Here is a 21,171-nt window from a genome sequence, read left to right on the forward strand (position 1 = left end):
TGAAATGTGTTAATTTTTACATGTATCGAATTAACCTGTGAAAGCAAAATCTGATAGGAATCAAGTACAAAGAACGTCTTCATCTGATTAATACCAGAATGGCTCAATATGGTCATGAAGGAAACATTGACCTGATGACATTTTGGGCTGCAAGCCATTTTATATGCCTCTGGATATCTTTCATGGTGCCATTGCTGTTAACTGTTTGGACTCTATTTCCCCTTAATACCCCTTATGTCCCAGACTGCTTCTCTTGTATCACAAAACCTGCATTATGAATGTAAAACAAGTAGGCAGACAAAACAGAGCAGAAAATGGCCCCGGAGACACTCTGTGAATCCTGCCCTGAGGCAGTCTCTATTCAAACAGCTGATTCCAGGCTGAAAGCTGTGACCTTGCAATGACCCCCTGAAAAACCTTTAAATCACATAACCCATCAAAGTGCCAGTGCACGGTGAGTTTATCCAACAAGCTGATTTTATTGCATTGTGCCTCCTGGGTTCCATCACTGAGGGGCTTTCCAAATCATTCACTTTGGAATTCACTATGATCACTTTTTAATTTCAAAGGAATATTTTCCAAAACTCTTGCATGGAATGCTTTCTAGGGGGATAAATCTTTTCTCCTTCCTTTTGTTTTGCTGGTGAAATTGTTAGTTATGCTTGTCCCACTTAACATAATGCTAGCATTTTTTAAAAACTTGCCATCAAAGAGCTTGCCGCTGCTGCACAGTGGCAAATTCATATCATAGGAGCAGAATTAGGCCATTCAGCCCATCGATACTACCCTGCCATTCAATCATGGCTGATCTATTTTTCCCTCTCCACCCCATTCTCCTGCCTTCTCCCCATAACCCTTTGACACCCTTACTGATCAAGAATCTTTCAATCTCCACCATCAAAATATCCAATGACTTGGCCTCCACAGCGGTCTTTGGCAATTAATTCTACCGACTCGCCACCCCCTGACTGAAGAAATTCCTCCTTGTCTCCTCTCTAATGGAACGTTGGTTTGTAAGTGGCGACTCTCTCTTTGATTGTGGAAAAGTAAGATAACTTGTTTATCTTTGTAGACACACACAAGTGGCTGGAGTAACTCAGCAGGTCAGGCGGTATCTACGTAGAAAAGGAACAGGTGACATTTTGGATTCAGACACTTCCTCAGACTGAGAGTCGGGGGAAAGGGGAACAAGGGATAAAACACGGTCGGAGAGCAGGAGGAATCACAGAGGGGGTTGCAAAACTCTCATTGGAGAGAGGAGAACGTCTTTAAAGTAAGCACGACATGGTGTGCAATGAAAGACTGCAGCAATATATGTTATCTACATTATTTCATAGCGTTTAAAAGCATTTAATGGACAATGAAGATAATTATTTTGGTGAGAGAGTGTGAACTAAATTTGCTTGCTGTGCGGCTCTGCAAATTTTAATGAGGGAAGTGGCTCAATAATCAGTTGTAGTGCAGTTGGCTGCAGGATAAATGGTGGCTCGACCACTGAGGAATTCTTCAGTTACCCTTCAAATAGTGCAGCTTTACATCAACTTGACAGAACAGGCATGGTCTTAATTCAGCCTTCATCTTAGCGCCAGTTACTCATTACTGCACGAGTCTTCATTCTTTTCCTCCAGTAAGCAGTGCAAATTGAACCTTTGACTTTCTGACTCTGAGGCAAAATTACTTGTTCGCTATCTGAGGTTGTCATCTGCCTTAAACCAGGTATTTGAAGGAAGAGATTAAGATTTAAGAGTTGATTTGAAAGTGACCCTTTGGAAAGATTAGAGCAGAAATTACGTATAGTGCAAAGTGAAGGATTAATGGCAGAGATTTGAATCAGTGTGTGATTTGTCACATAAACTTTAGAGCTTTGGAAAATCTAATCCTCTCCAAATAGAACTATTTCACAAATCTATGAAGAAAGACTATTTCCTCAACTTGCTCTCGAACGCCATCCGAATCTCACTCTCCAAATCATCTTTGGCTATGTGCCACTGGCTCCCTCAACTTCACCAGACAATTCTTTTCCACTCTTCCAGGATATAAATCTAACGATTTCTGAAATTTAGAATCAAACCATAATTAAGCAAGGAAAATATCGAGCTATGGAAACATGCAGGATCCAAATTGTGACACATTTCCTCTTCTATTGCATTGCATAATAACATTTTTTAACTCGCACGCATTGAAACCTGATATCTGTTTTTATTTCTCCTCAGATCTCAAAAACGCCAAAATGAAGGCCTGGATCATTCTTTATCTATGCCTTGCAGGCAAGGCACTGGCTGCTCCTGTAAGTACCTGCCACATAGGACAAGTTCAGAACTGTTGTAATCAGGAACGCAGTACATGGGATGAGATTGTGCAGTGCCAGCAAAGTGCATGTATCTAACAATGTAACCAAAGGTTGCACTTGCCAATTAGCTAAATCATTATCTGTTTTCACTCCAACCGTAAAATCTAAATGTTAGGAGCTCCTTGGGCAATTTAGCAGGGATTCAGAACAACAACCTCTGACTTTGGAACACCACCACATGATAGTTCTAGATAGCTGCACTCAATACACTCTGCAAGGAATTGCAGATGCTGGTTTATACCAATGATAGGTGCAAAATCCTGGAGTAACTCAGTGGGTCAGGCAGCATTTCTGGAGAATGTGGATAGGTGACAATTCGGGTTGAGTCTCAACCCAAAACGTCACCGATCCGTGTTCTCCAGAGATGCTGCCTGGCCCATTGAGTTACTCCAGCACTTTGTGTTCCTTTCGTTTTTCACCAGGAGAAAGGTGAGTAATGCACTTCTTCTTCTAGAACTCTGCAATCCATTAAAGAGCTGGAAAGGCACATTAACTGGCACGTTGAATGCAAACAATGGAGGGGGAGGTTTTGAAAGCCGCAGATTGTAGCTCTGAAGGCAATTGCTTTGTTAAACCTGACAGTGCTCTTTGTAATCTTCCTCGTTTCACAGCAGGAACCTGCGGCTGAAATGGAGGCTGTTGAGGAAATCGAACCAGAGGTAAAGCAATATTTAATGAAATGATGAGCTTGATAGTAAGGAATTCCCCTGAGGAAGGCTAAACATAGCCAGTAAACACTGAATAACTGAAGTATCTCATGAACAAATAACTGTCATTAATCAGTTGCATCGTGATACAGTGTAACCTGTAATAGGTGTTTATAGGATAAGAACCTGATTTACACTACTTAAAGAAAACCAACTAATGCTTTCTTATTGCTTGTTCAAATATAATTTTCTTTAACTTCCCACCAAGTACCTTGCTATGCTTGATCTATCTTAGTAGGTGGGATGTTAATACTAATCTCATGGTTCTGCAGTATTAATTTCAGACATTCAGTAATTAATAAATATCGTAGAAGCTCCCCTCCTTGGTTCTGGGAGAACGCTCCCTGATCAAAACAAAACCTTAAGAAAATCCTCTCAATACAAAAACGAATGTCATTATTTTTGCCATCATTTAACTTTTTTTTTAACTTAAAGAATTTTACATTTAACATTGAACTAATTGGAATATGCATTTTTTAGAGCACTCTGGCCTCTTTTCTCCTTGTGGGGAGCCAGGGAATTTTTCTAAATCACGGTTGATTAATCCCATTTACGAATGTTGAGGTTTCCTTTTAAGCTAGGTTATTCTTTTACAGTTTACTTATTGGAGCTGCATGATTATGTGTTTCAATTTCAAGTAGACAGTATCCAATAAGGTAAAAATGTAAGCACCCGCTGATCGAAGAAGAAGGTTTAATTCAAAGTGAGCAAATGGAAGAAAGAAGGAACTCTCAGATAGGAGTTTGCAAAGGGCTTGATTAATCTTGAACAGTGAACTTCATGAATAGATTTTGACAGCATCCATCCTGTGACTTTCAAGTAGCAAATGCAAAGTTGCTCTTGAGTGAACAACACAGAAAACTATTTATAACGGTTGTATTTTCATTCCCTGTGCTTTCTAAAGTGGTCAAGAAGCTTCATGTTTGTGACTAAACAATTCAACAACAGCCCCCCTCCCCCCGAGTGAATAATGAGCAGGGATTTATTTCATTTCATAAAACAAATGAAATATTCATTTTGTTTATTTTATATAAATATTTATGTATATGTAGCTGGTCTACAGTTTCACAATAACAGTTTTGCACCTTTCCCATCCGTATTTCTGAACTTAAATCTTAGCTAATCATCTATGATCAACATTTAGTGCAAATTTGGGTGGATATTGTGCACTGATTTCATTTTTCTCTGCCAGGAAACATTCTGAAAACTTTCCTCCCTTCTTAAAGTGGGATGAGAAAATCAACTTTATTAACAAGTAGTTTATATTCAAATAGGCATTGCCAGTTGGAGCGAATCCAGTCCAGATATCCACGGGAGATTTTGAAGAAACTGAAGATGATACCAAGAAGGAGATTGAAACTGAAAGTAAGTAGAGTTGTTTCCAATATCCACTCTTTGTGATGTTGCTTGTGTTGTTTCTGAAATTTAATTTTCAAACATTCAGATCTGGTCTCTGCTGGCTAACAAAATATAACTTGACCAGATCACATTGGATTTGAGGCTTGACATTCGGAATATTGGGTAACAATGCACTTGAGTATCACTACACTTTACTATTGACACCGACCCACTTCCAACTCCACCCACCTGTATCTTTCCTTATATTTAAATGCATAGTGCATAACTCTACACATGACTTCTCTAGTTCTTTTATATTATAATTTAGTTTAGTTTAGAGATACAGCGTGGAAACAGGCCCTTCGGCCCACCGGGTCCGCGTCGACCAGCGATCCCCACACATTAACGCTAATTCTTGACACACGAGGGACAATTTACAATTAAACCGAGCCAATTAACCTACAAACCTGTACAGCTTTGGAGTGTGGGAGGAAGCCGGAGATCCCGGGGAAACCCCACGCTAGGTACATGAAGAACCTGCAAATACCGTACAAACAAGCACCAGTAGAAAGGATCGAACCCGGGTCTCTGGCGCTGTAAGACAGCAATTCTACCACTGCGTTACTGCGCCGCCCACGTTTACATGTAATTTATTTACACACTGTTGTACATGATGGAAAAGGGAGAAGTGGAAGAACGGAGAAGGAATACAATGAAATTAACTCTGAAATCTGCTCAAGGGTCACAAATCACTTTGATTCATCGGAGTAAGACACAACGTGCTGGAGTAACTCAGTGGGTCAGGCAGTATCTCTGGAGAACGTGTATATGTGCCATTTCGGGTTGGGATTCATCTTTTATCAGAGTGCTTATTTAGTGTAATGTGATTTGCTAGATCCATGTGACAACCTCCACTGCAAGCGAGGAAAGGTGTGCGAGCCTGATGAGAACAATGAGCCCATGTGTGTCTGCCAGAATCCAGCAACTTGCCCACCCAGCTCGGTTGAATTTGAGAAGGTCAGTTTCAAACTATTCCCAACAGAGCAATGTTGTAGTCACTGAGAAAGTTGTCAAAGGGGTTCGGCAGGGTGGAACACAATTGATAAGGGAGACTCAAAATAGCCCACATGTCAGAGGGAATTACAAAATGGGACATAACTAAGGCTCTTTGCTGCAGGAGATCGTAAAGGGGCATTGGTGACAAATGACAGAATAATCATTGGCATAACAGATCTTCCATAATGTATCTAACCACTCAAAAGCTAGACATTTTGCTTCTCTTCAGCAACAGTGAAGACATTGATGGTTGTGCAAGTCTGCTCGATGGATAGGTTTAAATAGTCAGCTTACATATTAAAGTCCTTAGTTGAATTGCATACTGTTTCTGTCATTAAATCTACAAGCCTGACAATATTTTGTGAAGTGTATCAGTAGCAACATTTGGGAAGAGTAAACATGTGGACATGAGTGATGATTATTGGAATGACAAAATATAAAACTGCATGATTCGCTTAATAGCCATTAATTATATTTGTGTCTACTGTGCCATTGTCATTTGTACATGGATTCATGAAGAACATGTGAAATAACTTACAGCTAGTAATTGTTCGCCACTTGGTAGACAATAGGTGCAGGAGGAGGCCATTCGGGCCTACGAGCCAGCACCGCCATTCAATGTGATCATGGCTGATCATTGATGAACTGTAACATTTAGACACTGCCACTGATGGTATCTTTTGTATGGGAAAGGAGTGATCATTTTAAATCAACAACCAGTTGGAATGAAGCAAGATCACGTTGGATCATGGTTGTGAATCCTGGTCTATACATTTTTTTACTGCATTGAAATCAAAATGCAAGATTAATATTTGCATCATTTATTTTGCAAGGTTACATTGAGTGTGGATTAGCATTGCTGAAATCATGAAAGCATAAAAAGGGTGTGTTTTGAACCAGAGGGAATTAATTTTATATTCTATTAAAGCCAGTAAAGCCAGTAATATTTTTATATTTCTACTTTTTCCCCAGGTGTGTGGCACTGATAACAGCACCTACGATAGTGCCTGCCAGCTCTTTGCCGCCAAGTGTGCATTGGAAGGCACAAAGAAGGGCCATAAGCTCCACTTGGACTACATTGGACCATGCAAATGTATGTGAAGTGTATACTTTCAGCGAATAAATAGAAGAGGGAGTTAACGATGTGCAGAAAGTGAAACATATTTCTTAGCAGTGTTATTCTTCATTATAACTGTACAAATCTGTCTTTAATACCATCATCTGTTTATTCCATGCTGCATTCACATGGGTAATTACATCTTGCACTTTGCTCTAACTATTGTTCTTGAGTTTGACTAGACTGTATTTATGTATGGTATTATTTCACCTGATTGGATAGCATGCAAAACAAAGCTTTTCACTGTACACGTGACAATAATAAACCTAAACCAAAACAGAAAATGAAGGAGTAGATCGTGCTTAAACTGAGCTGAGAACAATAGCATTCACCAGATGCTCAATTTCACCCACTATACTTTTTTTTAAGCAAGGGGTTAGCTTCATCTTTTAAAGGAACGCTGCTTAGATCAGAAGATGTTTTATTTTCATTAGTTATTGTTAGTACGTACTAAACTTTAAAGCAAGAGCATCTTATATTTTGCAATTGGGATATACAATTGTTGTTAATGGTTTATAACCCCATAAGACATAGGAGCAGAATTAGGCCACTCAGCCCATCGAGTCTACTCCACCATTCAGTCATGACTGATCTATTTTTCCCTCTAAACCAAATTCTCCCGCCTTCTCGCCGTAACCTTTGATGCTCTTCCTAATCAAGAACCTGTCAATCTCCACCTTAACTATATCCAATGTCTTGGCATTTACAGCGCCTGTGTTCAAAGGCTATGTATACAGACATACAGTGAATTGCTTGTGCATGTTAGCCATCAAATAATACCATACATTGGTACAATAAATCCTCATCTGGTACAGCACACAGCGAGTCACCACATTCTGGCGCCATCTTGCAGCTTCCAAGTCTCGGAAACATCCGATCTAGGCCAAAGGAGATCTTTGATTCTTTAATGTCTCGCTTCAAGGCCCAGTGTCGTGGTTGTCCAGGTTTGGGCAGCATTGGGAATGAATTAATCTCAGAGTGAATGCTTTGAAGCAACCTGCCGAGAGAATATTTCTAACATCTCTAAATGAGCACCTTTGTGATTCCTTTGCAGTCATCCAAGTCTGCCAGGACAGTGAACTGACTGAGTTCCCACTGCGCATGCGTGACTGGTTGAAGAATGTCCTGGTTACCCTTTACGAGCGCGACAACGAGGAAAACAATCTCCTGACTGAGAAACAAAAGATGAAGGCAAGAAGCATGCGACCTTTTCAATCCATTAGAACAAGATTGAGCAATAAGACAATGTCAAAATTGATTTTGTTTATTTCCTCTTCGGCCAATTAATCACCAGAAGATTTTATTTTAGTTATTTTGGCTTCTACTCTATATATCTGTCTATTCAAGACAGTAAAATGAAACAAAAATTATGAATATGTAGAAATTAGGAAAGATATTGCTTTACCAAAGAAAGACACAACATGCTGGAGTAACACAGCAGGTCAAAGTAGCATCTCTGGAGAACGTGGATAGGTGATGTTTTGGGTCTGGTCTCTTCTTCAGACTGGGATAGAAACATAGAAAAAAGGTGCAGGAGTAGGCCATTCGGCCCTTCGAGCCAGCACTGCCATTCAATGTGATCATGGCTGATCATCCACAATCAGTACTTGTTCCTGCCTTCTCCCAATATCCCTTGATTCCTGTAGCCCTAAGAGCTCTATCTAACTCTCTTTTGAATGCATCCAGTGAATCGTCCTTCACTGCTTTCTGAGGCGGAGAATTCCACAAATTCACAACTCTCTGGGTGGAAAAGTTTTTCCCCATCTCAGTTCTAAATGGCCTACCCCTTATTCTTAAACTGTGGCCTCTGGTTCTGGATTACCCCAACATCAAGAACAAGTTTCCTGCATCCAGCTTGTCCAATCCCTTCAGAATTTTATATGTTTCTATAAGATCCCCTCTCATCCTAAATTCCAGTGAAATCAAGCCCAGTCGCTCCATTCATTCATCATATGACGGTCCCGCCACCCCGGGAATTAACCTTGTGAACCTATGCTCCACTCCCTCAATAGCAAGAATGTCCTTCCTCAAATTAGGAAACCAAAACTGCACACAATACTCCATGTGTGGTCTCACCAGGGCCCTGTACAACTGCAGAAGGACCTCTTTGTTCTTGTGCTCAAATCCTCTCGTTATGAAGCCCAACATGCCATTAGCTTTCTTCACTGCCTGCTGTAGCTGCATGCTTACTTTCAGTGACTGGTGTACAAGGGCGCCCAGGTCTCGTTGCACTTCCCCTTTTCCTAATCTGACACCATTCAGATAATAATCTGCCTTCTTGTTCTTGCCACCAAAGTGGATAACCTCACATTTATCCACATATTTTCAGTAGGTCAGGCAGCATCTGTGGAGAGAGTAATAGTGTTAACAATCCTGGTCAATGACCTTTCAGCAGAAAGGATGCCACTTGGCCCAACTCGTTTCTATCCGAGTGTGTGTTATTCCTTCAACATGTTCTATTATCCAATTAGGAACAGAATTAGCAATCACTTGCATGTAGAAACATAGAAACATAGAAAATAGGTGCAGGAGGAGGCCATTTGGCCCTTCGAGCCAGCACCGCCATTCATTGTGATCATGGCTGATCATCTACAATCAGTAACCCGTGCCTGCCTTCTCCCCGTATCCCTTGATTCCGCTAGCCCCTGGTGAAGTGTGAGTGAAGTAATTAAAGAACGTTTGAATAGATTTGTTTTAAGGCAAAGCGACTTGATGGAAATAATTGAAGTGAAAGAAAGAATCCATATATAAAATGCAGTTTATGTGCATCAATGAACTTCCAAGAGACCTGACTTCAGACTTTAGAGACAAAGCGTGGAAACAGGCCTTTCGGCCCTCCGAGTCCACACTGAGCAGCGATCATTCCCGTACACTAAAACTATCTTACACACTAGGGATAATTTACAATTTTTACCAAAGCCAATCAACTTACAAAACTGTACGTCTTTGTGTGCGAGTGTGAGAGGAAACTGGAGCACCCGGAGAAATCCCACGAGGTCACGCGGAGAATGCACAAACTCCGTACAGAGAGCACCCACAGTCAGGATTGAACTCGGGTCTCTGGTGCTGTAAGGCGACAACTGTACCAAATGAACCACTGTGTGCCACTGTGCAGGCATTGAATAAAATGACACAGAATGGGGTTGTCATTGAGACTGAAGCCAGTAGAATAAAAAGGGCTTTCATAACCTAGATGGAAATTGGCAAAGTAACAAGGAACAGAGAAATGTTGAAAGGTTGTTTTTCAGTCTGGAGTGAAGCACACAGAGGAGCCCTATTGTGATCTTACTGACGAGTTGTTTTTTTTTAAATAAACTGGGTATGTAGATCACAACTGCCCAGTTTGCAGCTAAAACAAAACACAGAGGACTATAACTACTGTGAACTATGAAGTGAATAATAATAGACAAGATATTGACAGGCTGGTGGATTGGATGATTTGCAGTCCCTACAGATAAATGTAATGTTGAGAAATAGAATGTTACATTTTGGTTGAAAAAGGAGAATATAAATGAGAGGGTGCAATTCTAAAATGGATAGAGCAGATGAAGGTATATATGCATGAAAGTGGTCGGGCAGTATGAAGTAGATGAGATACTGGGCTTTATAAATGAATGCACTGAGTGAAAGGACAAGAATGTCACAATGGAACTTCATAACATTGTTTTATAACATCAGCTTCTCCATGGCTGGTATGTTTCCAGCTCTGGGCACCGCATTTAGGGTTTAGGTTTAATATTGTCACGTGTACAATTTAGGAAAGGTACATATTTTTTAAAAGGCGGCAGTGGCGCGGCAGTAGAGTTGCTGCCTTACAGCCCCAAAGACCCGGGTTCAATCCTGACTACAGGTCTTGGCTGTACAGAGCTTGTACCTTCTCCCTGTGACCCTGTGGGTTTTCTCTGGGTGTTCCGATTTCCTCTCACACTCCAAAGACGTTCAGGTTTGTCGGTTAATTTGTTTGGTTAAATAGTAAATTATCCCTAGTTTATCAGATAGTGGTAGCGTATAGGGTGATATCTGGTCGGCACGGACTCGGTGGGCCGAAGGGCCTGTATCTGCACTGTATGTCTCTCTAAAGTCTAAATATAAGGTTTTAGAGAGGGCACAGATTTATAAAAACTGTTCTCGTGATGAATGATTTTAATTGTGTGGATATCCCAGGAAAGCTGTGGCTGTTCTCATTTGGATGCAGGTGGGTGCAAGTGAATTTGAAAGAGATAATTTAAAAATCGGGAAGGTTATGGGCAGAGTAGATAGAGAGAAACTTCCCCAGTAGAAGTAGGGTCAAGAACTGGAGAACATAAGATGAAAGTGATAGACCACAAGTGAAAGGAGGACAAGTTTTTTTTTCTCTAACACAGCAAGTGGTTCGGTTCTTGAATTCATGGTCGGATGTGGTGATGCAGACAAATTCAGTTGCAGTGTCACTGGATCAGTGAAAGCATTGGATTTGCAGGGTGATGGAGGAAGAATGGGAAAGTAGTAGTGGGATTATTCTTGCACAATGCCAGCGTGGGACAAGAGGAGCCAAACGTGTCCTCTCTCTTTGCTGCACTCACTCTGCAAAAATAATGGTGAAACACAGAAGATACATAAAGAATAAGTATCTCCTTATTTTAGTGGACGGGGCCTTTCCCTGGGTCCAGAATGCCAATTTGAAAGCCTGTGCTGCCTAGAAACCAATGGAATGAGTATTTCACCAACCTTGTTATTATAAGCCCATCTACATGGTATTTTTTTCAACAATGGCTTTGATCTTAAGTTTGATCTTTAGTTTAGTGATATTGCATGGAAACAGGCCCTTTGGGCCCATCAAGTCAATGTCAACCATCAATCACCAGTTCACATTGGTTCTATGTTATCCCACTTTCGCATCCACTCCCTGCACACTAGGGATAATTTACAGAGGCCAATTAACCGACAAACCTGCTCAACTATGGGATGTGGGAGGAAACCGGAGCACCTGAAGGGAACCCATGTGATCACAGGGAGGGTGTGCAAACTCCACACAAACCGCACCGAAGGTCCAGATAGATCCCTGGGTCTCAGGTGCTGTGAGGCAGCAGCTATGCCAAATGTGCTGATGATCTGCCTTCAAACTGAAATGTCAATTACTTCTTTTTCCACAGATGCTGTCTGACCTGCTGAGTTTTACCGCCATTATTATCTGTTCTTATGTCAGATTTCCAGCATCTGCAGATTTTCTTTTTGATTTTCTTCCTGACCACAGAATGTCTGGCCGTTGTGTAGGAAGGAACTGCTGATGCTGGTTTAAAACTGAAGTTAAACCAAAAAGCTGGAGTAACTCAGCGGGGACAGGCAGCATCTCTGGAGAGAAGGAATGGGTCCCGTTTTGGGTCGAGACCCTTCTTCGGACTTCAGACTAGTCTGACTGTTCTTCCCTTCAACAGGTTAGGAAGATGTACGAAAATGAAAAGCGTCTGCAGGATGGAGAGCACTCAGTAGACCTTCTGGCTCATGACTTTGAGAAGAACTACAACATGTTCGTCTTCCCCGTTCACTGGCAATTCGGACAACTTGACCAACACCCAGCTGACAAGTAAGCTTCACCAGAAATACTGGATATCTTTTGGTCAGAGGTTTAATTTCCATGTACCTTACTAAAAATGAAGACTGGGAAAATGGTGCCAAATTGTGAGACACAGAACAGTACAGCACAGGAACAGGCCCTTTGGTGCTCGATATCTTTGCCGAACATGATACCAAGTTAAACTAATCTGGTCTGCCTGCAGGTGATCCATAAGGTCATAAGTGATAGGAGTAGAATTTGTCCATTCGGCCCATCAAGTCTATTATGCCATTCAATGATGGCTGGTCTATATTTCTCTCATAACCCCATTCTCCTGCCTTCTCCCCATAATCACCGACACCTGTACTAATCAAGAATCTATCTATCTCTGCCTTAACAATATCCACTGTCTTGGCCTCCACAGCCCTCTGTGGCAAAAAAAATCCACAGATTCACCACCCTCTGACTAAAGAAATTTCTCCTCATCTCCTTCCCAAAAGGACGTCCTTTATTCACAAAATGCTGGAGTAACTCAGCAGGTCAGGCAGCATCTCGGGAGAGAAGGAATGGGTGACGTTTCGGGTCGAGACCCTTAATTTTGAGGCGATGGCCTCTAGTCCTAGACTCCCCCACTTCACATCCCTTCACTCTCTGCACATCCATGTACCCATCCAAAAGCCTGTTAAACACCACTATCGTCTCTGCTTCCACCAGCACCCCTGGCAGCCCGTTCCAGTCACCCACCACTCTTGTGTGAAAATTAAAACATGGTTGAACATCTCCTTTAAAGTTTACCCTTAGAGGTTTCTTTCTTACATTTGTTAACAAAATATATTAAAAAATGAAGGAATTTTGCTACCTGTTGGTTTTGAATTTCCAGTGGAGGTTTGTTAAGCTGACTGATATTTTTTTTTCCAGTAATTGGACTGATTTTTTTTTTTTTGAGTATGTGCTCAACTCTAAACTGCCTGTAGATGGCATATGCAAATCAAAATTAGTGGGAGCAAATGAGTAGCAAAGTTTATTTTGATATTGTGCATCTTCAGGGATTTCTGTGTCACCACAAAATGTCCCAGATGACTCCATTTAAGATGAATAAATATCATGTAGTAGAAGCAGGAGGAAAGCTTTCTAATGCCCATACCTACCTTTCACGAAAGTCAAGAGTGTTTTATTGTCATATGTCCCGACACGGAACAATAACATTCTTTCTTGCAACAGCACAATAGATATGTGAATATATTACCATGTAAAACCCATAATAGACAACAAAAAAGTTCAGTATATATTGAAAAAACAAATAAATGGACAATAGTAATGCAAAGTCAAAAATAATGTCCCCCAAGTATATACAGTTCAGAGCCTTTTTGGAGGTTGTGGTGTTTAATAGCCTGATGGTTGTTGGGAAGAAGCTTCTCCTAAACCTCGATGTTACCGTTTTTGGGTCCTGTACCTTCTTCCCGGTGGCAGGAGTGTAATGAGAGCGTGGTCAGGGTGGTGTGGGTCTCTGATGCTGGCTGCTTTTCTTTGAGGCAACGACTCTGGTAGATCCCTTCAATGGTGGGGAGGTCGGTACCCATGATGGATTTTTCATAAAAGTATCCAATTACTGTTGATCACAAGATAGACACAAAAAGCTGGAGTAACTCAGTGGGTCAGACAGCATCTCTGGAGAAAAGGAATCGCTGACGTTTCGGTCACAAGGTTACTTTAAGTTGCGGAGCCAAAGTGAAAAGTAGAAAATTGATGTCTAACTTATTTAGTACATTGGCTGCCTTCTAGGTGTGTGTAGAACAGTGAGATTGTGTTGCTAAATGAATCTGCACATAGAAACATTGAAGCATAGAAAATAGGTGCAGGAGGAGGCCATTTGGCCCTTCGAGCCAGCACCGCCATTCATTGTGATCATGGCTGATCATCCACAATCAGTAACCCGTGCCTGCCTTCTCCCCACATCCCTTGATTCCACTAGCCCCATAGAGCGCCTTGTAAATGTGCCTTTGTTTTGACTCCAGGTACCTTTCTCACTCTGAGTTGGCTCCTCTCCGTGCTCCCCTTGTCCCAATGGAGCACTGCACCACTCGTTTCTTCCAGGAATGTGATGCGGACAACGACAAGTACATTGCCCTTGAGGAGTGGGCCATGTGCTTTGGTATCAAAGAGGGTGAGTATCTGCAGACAACAGCTACATACACTGTGTAGGAAGGAACTGCAGACGCTGGTTTAAACCGAAGATAGACACAAAAAGCTGGAGTAACTCAGCGGGTCAGACAGCATCTCTGGAGAAAAGGAATAGGTGACGTTTCGGGTCGGGACACTTCTTCGAAGAAGGGTCTCGACACGAAACGTCACCTATTCCTTTTCTCCAGAGATGCTGTCTGACCCGCTGAGTTACTCCAGCTTTATGTGTCTATCTTCAGCCACATACACTGCCCGTTGTTAGTAGTTAAAGTTGAAGTCAACTTTCACGTTGGCAGCATTTTGATTTTGAAAGGAGATTAAAGCAATTTTTAATGTTGATAAACAGTTCATAATGTTGAGGCAGTTATTTACAAAAATTACTGAAGAATATTTCAGGCAATCCATTAAGGATAGTAAATGTATAAAGGAAACTGGCCAATCAAGCTAATAATATAAACAGGCTTGGGTGGGAGCTACTTATCAGGAGGGCAGTGTTTACATGTGAAAATGTATCACTAATGCTAATTATAATTCCAATCATATTGATATTGATATTCCTATTTCTACTGCATTTTGCACCTGTATGGTGGTTTTGAAGGAGGAATAAGTGCTAAACTGTATAGTAAAATAGATCTATGTAAAAATGCCAACTACAGTTTCACTCCATCAAGGAATGAATCTTACTGAAGATCTGTCTGAATGATCGCAATGTAACTGAAATTAGGAATTAACTGCAGAGTAACATAAAAACTAAAACGGAATCACGTTTCCCTAATGTCTTTTATGAGCCTAATCATCCCAAAGACAGCCAATTATTCATTTCTCTAGTGAAATTACTGCCGTACTGTAAGGGACACGGAAGGCAATTTGCAAGCTGCAAGAACCTTGAACACCTTTGCATTGCAATATGATAACTGAAAATCAAAAATTTACATGTTCAGAATCTGAAATAAAAATGAAATGCTGGAGACTCAGTAGCTCAACCAGCATCTGTGGAAAGAGAGGCAGCGTTAACATTAATGGTTGAAAAATCTTTGTCAGAACTGAGAAGGAGAAAATCTAAATTGCTACTGCATTAAATTACATGAAGGGATGGATAGGATTAAGGAAATAACCCTGAGGTGAAGCTATGATGATATGCTGTTTATGCAAACATCTGTTTGACAGATTATTGATGGTGTTATTGATCTGTCAATTGGATAGTTTTGTAAACCATGTATTGGTAATCTTGGCCTCACCCTAACAATGCCATTCCCTTTGTCCTATCCATCACTCCCCTACCCTCTCTGCAACTTAAAACTAATTTGATTTCTCATTTTTCCCGTTCTGATGGAGAATCTGTGAGCTGAAGAATTTTACTCACTTTTCCTACGCAGTCACTGTCGTATGGCTGATTTATGATTTTTGTGTTAGGACATAATGTTAAGCAGGTGTAGTGGATAACCTTCCTGCTTTAAAAAAAAATAAAAGGCCAGTTTTGGTCAGACTGGCACAGCAGGTATAAAGCCTTGTGCATAGCCTGTACGTCTCAACAAGCTGAACACATTCCATTTTGCACAGAACACTTCCTTTCTGGAGTGATGCCTTCATAAACTACAACCTTCTGACCCAACCCAGACCCCTACTGTTTATTACCTGTCAGGCTTCCTCTTGGAGACTAATATGTCCAATTTCACACATCATTTTAAAGTATTATTGGCAAATTCTTCTATGTTTGCTCAGCTATCAATTAGCACCCAGATAATTTTGTTAAGTAAAGCTGCTTGAAGCAGACCCTTCATAAGGCCATAAGGAACAGGAGTAGAATTAGGCCATTCGGCCCATCAAGTCTACTCTGCCATCCAAACATGGCTGATCTATCTCACCCTCCTAGCACCATTCTCCTACCTTCTCCCCATAACCTCTGACACCTGCACTAATCAAGAATCCATCGATCTCTGCCTTAAAAAATATCCACTGACTTGGCCTCCAGCATTTTGTGGCAAAGAATTCCACAGATTCACCACCCTCTGACAGAATTGCACAGATATACGCATTCACAGTTCTACGTTATCCCGCTTTTGCTTCCACACACTGGGGGGCTATTTACAGAGGCCAGTTAATATAAACCTGCACATCCTTAGGATGTGGGTGGAAGCCAGAGTAGCCAGAGGGAATCCACACAGTCACAGGGAGAACATGCAAACTCCCCACAGACAGTACCCGAGGTCAGGATCGAACCCGGCTGTCTGGCACTGTGCAGCAGCAGCACCACTGTGCCGCACTTATCTTTATTGAATATTACATTTTTTTGCATTTATCATAAATTAATATTAGTTTTATGTTGTATTTTTCATAAATGTAACATATTAGTAAAATATTATTGAATTCTAATTTTCACATGATGTTTCTTCTTTCTTGCAGAGGATATTGATGGCAACCTTCTGATATAATCTGTGTTTCTTTGCCTATTGCTGTCCATTGCTACCTTTTGGTAGTGGTGCTAACTAGAGACTGACTACATTAATGGTGCTACTCTTACTTATTCTCTACCACTGTAACACAATGCAGATGCTTTCAATAACACTTGTTGGCAACAAAAGACATACATCTTCTTTCACGTATTGAAATTTCAATGTTTTTTTTGTTTTTGCTGTGTTTTTAATTGTCCTTGTCAATTAAAGGTGTAACTTGCATGTGTTAACAGTATTGTCTGGATCATTGCCCATGTAAAATGAAACCCATGTATTAAGGCCCAGAACCCTGGTGGTTCATAGCTTCTCTCTTTTATGTACAGGTAGACAGTGATTGCTGTGGTTTAATGGCTGGGTGTGAGGGAACTACTTTCAGTATGCTGTCAAAAGTGGATATGGATTTGTGTTAAGGCAGGAGTGCTAATATGTGCTTTGCATCTGTAAGGGTTTGCAAAGGGAAAATAAGGGCATCTTGGATGTTAATCAGAAAGTGTACAATGTGGAAAAGGAAGATGGGATTGTACAAGTTGATGGAAGTCTACCTCGAAGTCCCTTTACGCTATCCACTAACACAGGATAAGCACACTTTCCATATTTCTTTCTAATAAAAAAAAATTAAAAACAAATAAGTTCATGCATGCAGTTGCGATGTTGAAGGTGTCTTTATTCATGGCAAATAATTTTCCTAATTTTGTAACATGGTATTTTGTGCCTGGTCACTGAGCTAATCATTTTCCTGTTATGTGCTTCATAACTGTTCACCGTACAATGGAATAAAACAACATGATAATGCCACAATATATTGCATACTCCTGCTTCTTCACGCACTTTGCGTAGTGCAATGCAGCCACCAATTACACAGCAATCTTCCTTTGTTTTATAAGGATGCACAATGCAACTCAGTGCAATAACAAGTGTGTGTGATTTGTGAAAGTACAATCATTCCAGAAAAATAATGTGTCAACATTCTTGGATAAGTAGTTCATAAATTCCCAGAATGGTGGGACTGTCGTACGTTGAAAGACTGGAGTGACTGGGCTTGCATACTCTGAAATTTAGAAGGATGAGAGGGGATCTTATTGAAACATAAGATTATTAAGGGATTGGACATGCTAGAGGCAGGAAACATGTTCCCAATGTTGGGGGAGTCCCGAACCAGGGGCCACAGTTTAAGAATAAGGGGTAGGTCATTTAGAACGGAGATGAGGAAGAACTTTTTCACTCAGAGTTGTGAAGCTGTGGAATTCTCTGCCTCGGAAGGCAGTGGAGGCCAATTCTCTGGATGCTTTCAAGAGAGAGTTAGATAGAGCTCTTAATGATAGCGGAGTCAGGGGATATGGGGAGAAGGCAGGAACGGGGTACTGATTGTGCATGATCACGGTAAATGGCGGTGCTGGCTCGAAGGGTCGAATGGCCTACTCCTGCACTTATTGTCTATTGTCTAAATTCAGTTTTGGGAACTGGATGTTCCTGCCAAGGGCAGTCTTTATTGCTTATCCCTAATTACCCTTCAGATGATGGTGGGCTGCTGCTTTCAGCCCTGGCAGTGCATCTGATGAAGCTACTACTTTTGGGTCAGAGGTACCAAGATTTCAATTCAGCAACAATGAAAGATGGTTTTGTATTTCAAGTCAATATGATGTGGGACCAAGGGAAGCTGATGAGTACTTGTATGTTGTGGTTGTGATTTGGTAGTTAAATTAAGAGTTTTATGATCTGCAGACTTGAGTTCATATCCCACAATGGCAGATGTGGAATTTAATTCCAATTTAGTAACTGAACAATGGTCTTTCACAAAATCACCAATTCTACTTAGTAATGATGACCATTAAAACTATTGGTGTAGGAAAATAACTGCAGATGCTGGTTCAAATTGAAGGTAGACACAAAATGCTGGAGTAACTCAGCGGGTCAGGCAGCATCATTAAAACTATTGGGGTTGTTGTAAAATTTGATCTGGTTCACTTATGTCCTTAAGTCTACACGTGACATCAGACACACCCCATGAGATTAATTCTTAAATATCTCCTGAAATGGCCCTCTTGCATTCTCTGAAGTAGCCGTCTACCATTACTATAAAGATCAAACAGAGAAGGTAGTAAATTTTCTGCATAATGCAAACAAGATCATAATGTTTGCCTGCTATAACCTGTCCATTCATGCAGATTAATTTCACCATTGAAAATGGCACAAATTGCATCCCACACAGTTTTGATTTTGGTTTATTATTGTCACGTGAAAAAATGTGTGTTATCTCAAATTATACTATACGCAAATACAACCAAGTCAAACTATACAAGCCATACTATACATGATCACTATACATGATCACTATACATGATCACTATACATGATCACTATACATGATCACTATACATGATCACTATACATGATCACTATACATGATCACTATACATGATCACTATACATGATCACTATACATGATCACTATACATGATCACTATACATGATCACTATACATGATCACTATACATGATCACTATACATGATCACTATACATGATCACTATACATGATCACTATACATGATCACTATACATGATCACTATACAAGCCATACTATACATGATCACTATACATGATCACTATACATGATCACTATACAAGCCATACTATACATGATCACTATACATGATCACTATACATGATCACTATACAAGCCATACTATACATGATTACTATACATGATCACTATACATGATCACTATACAAGCCATACTATACATGATTACTATACATGATCACTATACATGATCACTATACAAGCCATACTATACATGATTACTATACATGATCACTATACATGATCACTATACATGATCACTATACATGATCACTATACATGATCACTATACATGATCACTATACATGATCACTATACATGATCACTATACATGATCACTATACATGGATACAATCAATGCAAAGAGAACAATAACTAGTGTAGGAAGGAACTGCAGAGGCTGGTTTAAACCGAAGATAGGCACAAAATGCTGGAGTAACTCAACGGAAGACTGAAGAAGGGTCTTGATCCAAAACATCGCCCATTCTTTCTCTCCAGAGATGCTGCCTGTCTTGCTGAGTTACTCCAGCATTTTGTGTCTATCTTTGAGAAAAATAACAAGTCAGGATACAGTGTTGCAGTTGCAGAGAAGGTGCAGATTATTTTAAAAAAGTACAAGGGCAGCAATGAGGCAGGTTGGAAGATTGGGTTTACACCCTTAGTATATGAGAGGTCAGTTCGGTAGTCTGATACCCGGAGAGAAGAAGATGTTCCTGAATTTGGTGGTGCATGCTTTCAAGCTTTGGTATTACCTGCTGGAGGGGAGAGGAGGCAATGACCAGGATGAAAGTGGCCCTTGATTATGTTGGCTGCTTTCCCGAGGCACCGAGGCTGGGGAGGCTGGTTTGAGTGATGGACTGGGCAGCATCCACAACTCTGCAATTTCCAACTATCTTGGGCAGAACAGTTACTAAACCAACTTGTGATGCATGAATATCAAACAGATCTGGTGCAATGCAACAAACAGGTTGACAATTGAAACCCATGCTTGCACACCATTAGCCACATACACATTGTTATAAACAAGTACTGTGTGCTAAACGTAGCATATAATACTGAAATTATCCAAGCATTATAAACCACATCAAACAGTGGGAACACGTGCTGCAATATTCCATATTCAATGTGTCTGATCAAGGATAAATTTCTGATTAAATGCTGTTTGATACCTTCACCTTCCACCCACTCTGACAAAAAATTGTGGGTCAACTGTAATTAATGCAGGATAATTTCACAGTCATGGAAACTTGTAACACAACATGGAGTCATTTGCCACCTGTGCTCGTGTGGGTGAAAATCCTGCAATTCCTATCTGACATTTGGTTACAAAATGAATTTGTGAAGGCTTGCAATTACAGTAACACGATCCAGTCAACAGTTGATGCAGATGAATGATGCTGATGTAATCTAGTATGAATGTCTCTGTGCCAATAATGAATGCTTTTACTATCTCATACCAAGTTTCTGCATGCACACCTTCACTCCCACATTAGGGGGAAGACAACAAAATCCTTTGCAAATTTTTGCCACGGTTCTGGTTTTGGTTCTAAAGCCAAGAATTATGTTTCTGTGGAACAGAATCCTCCCATTCTATAGGTGCAGCCATCTGTAGAAGCCTGGACAATATAGCATGGAAAATAAATCATCTTCAGTGCAATAGTTTGAATTACTATCTCTCTGGAGGCAGAGTTGGCATACCACGGCTGCTAACACATCCTAAGGGTCCATTTGCAATGTTCCATTTTTTTAACAAATGATTCAAACCCTCTTTTGCCTTCTCTTTGGTAATACTTCATATTTCCGCAAAGACTAATTTTCAAATAAACCTCAAGGAAATCACTTCCCAGCTAACA

The 21,171-nt window shown here is 40.6% G+C and overlaps 1 protein-coding gene across 2 annotated transcripts in view; it reads left to right on the forward strand.

The window, feature by feature from the left end:
• Positions 1 to 17,364, forward strand: part of sparc (secreted protein, acidic, cysteine-rich (osteonectin)) — a 29,258-nt gene extending 11,894 nt beyond the window's left edge. For both annotated transcript variants that reach the window (XM_078411756.1, XM_078411757.1), the window contains exons 2-10: positions 2,214 to 2,287; positions 2,962 to 3,009; positions 4,332 to 4,422; positions 5,291 to 5,412; positions 6,424 to 6,544; positions 7,623 to 7,759; positions 11,983 to 12,131; positions 14,117 to 14,265; positions 16,686 to 17,364. In XM_078411756.1, the coding sequence (XP_078267882.1) occupies positions 2,231 to 2,287; positions 2,962 to 3,009; positions 4,332 to 4,422; positions 5,291 to 5,412; positions 6,424 to 6,544; positions 7,623 to 7,759; positions 11,983 to 12,131; positions 14,117 to 14,265; positions 16,686 to 16,714 (903 nt within the window). In that variant the 5' untranslated portion in view covers positions 2,214 to 2,230 and the 3' untranslated portion in view covers positions 16,715 to 17,364. The remainder of the gene's footprint in view (positions 1 to 2,213; positions 2,288 to 2,961; positions 3,010 to 4,331; positions 4,423 to 5,290; positions 5,413 to 6,423; positions 6,545 to 7,622; positions 7,760 to 11,982; positions 12,132 to 14,116; positions 14,266 to 16,685) is intronic.
• The last annotated feature ends 3,807 nt before the right edge of the window (positions 17,365 to 21,171 follow it).

This window comes from Rhinoraja longicauda, chromosome 14, assembly GCF_053455715.1.
Source record: "Rhinoraja longicauda isolate Sanriku21f chromosome 14, sRhiLon1.1, whole genome shotgun sequence".
Classification (NCBI taxonomy): domain Eukaryota; kingdom Metazoa; phylum Chordata; class Chondrichthyes; order Rajiformes; family Arhynchobatidae; genus Rhinoraja; species Rhinoraja longicauda.